Source organism: Sinocyclocheilus anshuiensis, unplaced genomic scaffold (assembly GCF_001515605.1).
Source record: "Sinocyclocheilus anshuiensis isolate Anshui unplaced genomic scaffold, SAMN03320099.WGS_v1.1 scaffold4061, whole genome shotgun sequence".
Lineage (NCBI taxonomy): Eukaryota > Metazoa > Chordata > Actinopteri > Cypriniformes > Cyprinidae > Sinocyclocheilus > Sinocyclocheilus anshuiensis.
The window spans coordinates 186127-188777 of record NW_015547635.1 but is presented as its reverse complement, the minus strand read 5'-3'; the positions used below and the strand labels follow the sequence as shown (position 1 = coordinate 188777).

The 2651-nt window shown below is 39.8% G+C and overlaps 1 protein-coding gene across 1 annotated transcript in view; it reads right to left on the bottom strand.

Annotated features, from left to right (window-relative positions):
- Positions 1 to 2651, bottom strand: part of LOC107701800 (doublecortin domain-containing protein 2-like) — a 30552-nt gene that overhangs the window by 24025 nt on the left and 3876 nt on the right. The window contains exon 2 of the mRNA XM_016503910.1: positions 1922 to 1973. Within this exon, the coding sequence (XP_016359396.1) occupies positions 1922 to 1973 (52 nt within the window). The remainder of the gene's footprint in view (positions 1 to 1921; positions 1974 to 2651) is intronic.

Sequence of the window (2651 nt, the reverse complement as noted above, 5' to 3'; positions counted from 1 at the left end):
TCAACAATTCGCCTCCTCTGCGTCACCCTAGCGCCATTTTGGAGAGTATCCACTGAACGCAAACAGCGCATGTTGTTCTGTGTTAGCCTCACCACACGGATATGTTGTTTTCATTCAAATCAAAGCACAAACAACGTAGAAAACGTATCCGTGTGGTGCGGCTGACACAGAACAACATACGCTGTTTGCGTTCAGTGAATACTCTCCAAAATGGCGCTAGGGTGTTAAAAGGGAGGAGACGAATCGTTGAATATAGTCGTTTTTTTTTTTTTTGCGCACAAAAAGTATTCTCATGTGATGTCACATGGATTATTTTACCGATCTCCTTGCTACGTTTCTGGATGTTGATCGTGGTAGTACCCTTGCTGTCTATGGAGGGTCAGAGAGCTCTCAGATTCCATCAGAAATATCTTAATTTGTGTTCCGAAGATGAACGGAGGTCTTACGGGTTTGGAACGACATGAGGGTGAGTCATTAATGACAGAATTTTCCTTTTTGGGTGAACTATCCCTTTAAGTATATATTATTCCCATAATAAGTACTCTTTTTTAAAAGTATGCTTAAGTGTACTTCAATTTCAAAAGTGACATATACTAACAAGTTTCACATGGTGCTTAAAATAAAAATTACTAAGTCTACGTTAAGTCTATTGTTAACAAATCTGCATAAATTAGAGTACAAACATTATATTAATTGATCAGCTTTGTAAATCTCGTTGAAACAGTTTATTTTTTCAACTACAATTAATACATTTATTTTCAACAAATCAATAAATATGAAACTGCATTCCAGGCAGCCGAAAACACGCCTTGAGACATGAAACATGAGCTCAGCTCTGTTGCTCTCAAGGTCAGACGTGAGTTCGATTAACCAGTGTGTTTAAGCGAGGGCACTGCTCAGTTCAGCCCAAACACAGACACACAGCTGCTCTCATCTAGTGTTTCGGTGTCTCTCGGGCCCCTGCCGTTTCCCCTGGTAACCCCGCGGGATGCCTGTGTGAAGAGCGGAGGGACAGCGCGTCTTTGGACGCTGCCAAACCAAAGCGGCTGCTCTAATTGAGACAATCAGGAGCCAGTAGGAACAAAGTGTGGCCCTCGTCGTAAATAAAAGAACCTGTTCAATCTTGCCTAATGATGATTAGGACATTGTTTCACCAATTACCACGGCAACAGCCCTTTAGTTCAGCACAATAATAAAGTGGGATCTGAGCAGGTGTGACGATACTCACTTTCTTTGCCTAAGAGAGTTCATAAAATTTTAAGACTGTCGTAAAAAAAGTCCCTGTGCTGGTTTTCTTTCTTTCTTTTCATTCATCTCTGCTTTAACTAGTCTTGAGTTCTGCGGGAGTATATGAAGTGTCATTCAGATGGTCTCCGGAGGCTTTGTTTGCGCTCTGGGTTGGAGCCATTGACTTAAATATGCATCCAAGGAGGTGGATAATAATTCAGAGGTTAATAATTCATTGCCAACAACAAAGTGATTCTTTCCAGACGACAACGCAGACGGTGTGTCTAACATGACACCTCGCTCAGGTAGTCTTTCTTGAACGTTAAAGCAGGTGCGATATGCTGAACTAGCACACTAATGCTCCAGGATTCCTTTAAACATATAACTTGTGTGCTGAAAAACATGCTCTTAAATCACTGGCTTTGTTTGGCAGTGTCTAAACCTCCTGTGGTCGACTGTCAGCCTTCAGTGCTCTGGTTCAGAGCCCTGAGGGACGTGTGGATGAACATACAGTATATACTCGACTGACTCCATTAACCTCCAAACTAGTGCAGTGATTGACTGCTACACTCAGTGTTTGTGATGTTCTTAGTTGATGTGATTAACAGTGTTTTATATAGGAGTTGAGCTTGCATTAGTTATAATGTATACACACATACACAGATTTTAGATATAAAGAAATATTTGTTCTTACCACTCCATTGGGCTGAAGCGTTGTTTTCTTCCTGGTTGCTATCTGTAAATAACTAGAAAGTGAGCTGAATTACATTTATTTTTCCCTTTACACTGCAAAAATTTGTGAAGATCTTTGTGAAGTGGCCATAAAACAGTGACAGTGCTAGTCAAACATTTCAATAAATTTAGTTAAAATTTGTGTTTGATCTAAAAGTTCATGCTTAAAGCAAGAGTTCAACATAAAAATGAAAATGTCTTGAAAAAGTCCTCATTCTCAGATCATCCAAGATGTAGATGAGTTTGTTTCTTCATCAGGTTTGGAGAAATGTAGCATTGCATCAGTGTCTCAGCAATGGATGCTCTGCAGTGAATGGGTGCCGTCAGAATGAGAGTCCAAACAGCTGATAAAAACATCACAATAATCCACAAGTAATCCACAGCACTCCAGTCCATCAGTTAACATCTGGAGAAGACAAAAGCTGAAACAAATCCAGCATTAAGACGTTTTTAACTAAAATATGAGTCCATAATCCATAATAACGCTTCCTCCAGTGAAAAAGTACATCTCATGTTGTCTCTCACAACAAAATCCAGCCACAGATTTGTTTAGAGCTGTTTAAACGCTGCTTGATCTGTGCAAATTTCTCTCCTGATTCACACCAGAACACTTTTTCACTGGAGGAAGAGTTATTATGGATTATGGACTCAATGTATTTTAGTTAAAAACGTCTTAATGCTGGATTAGTTTC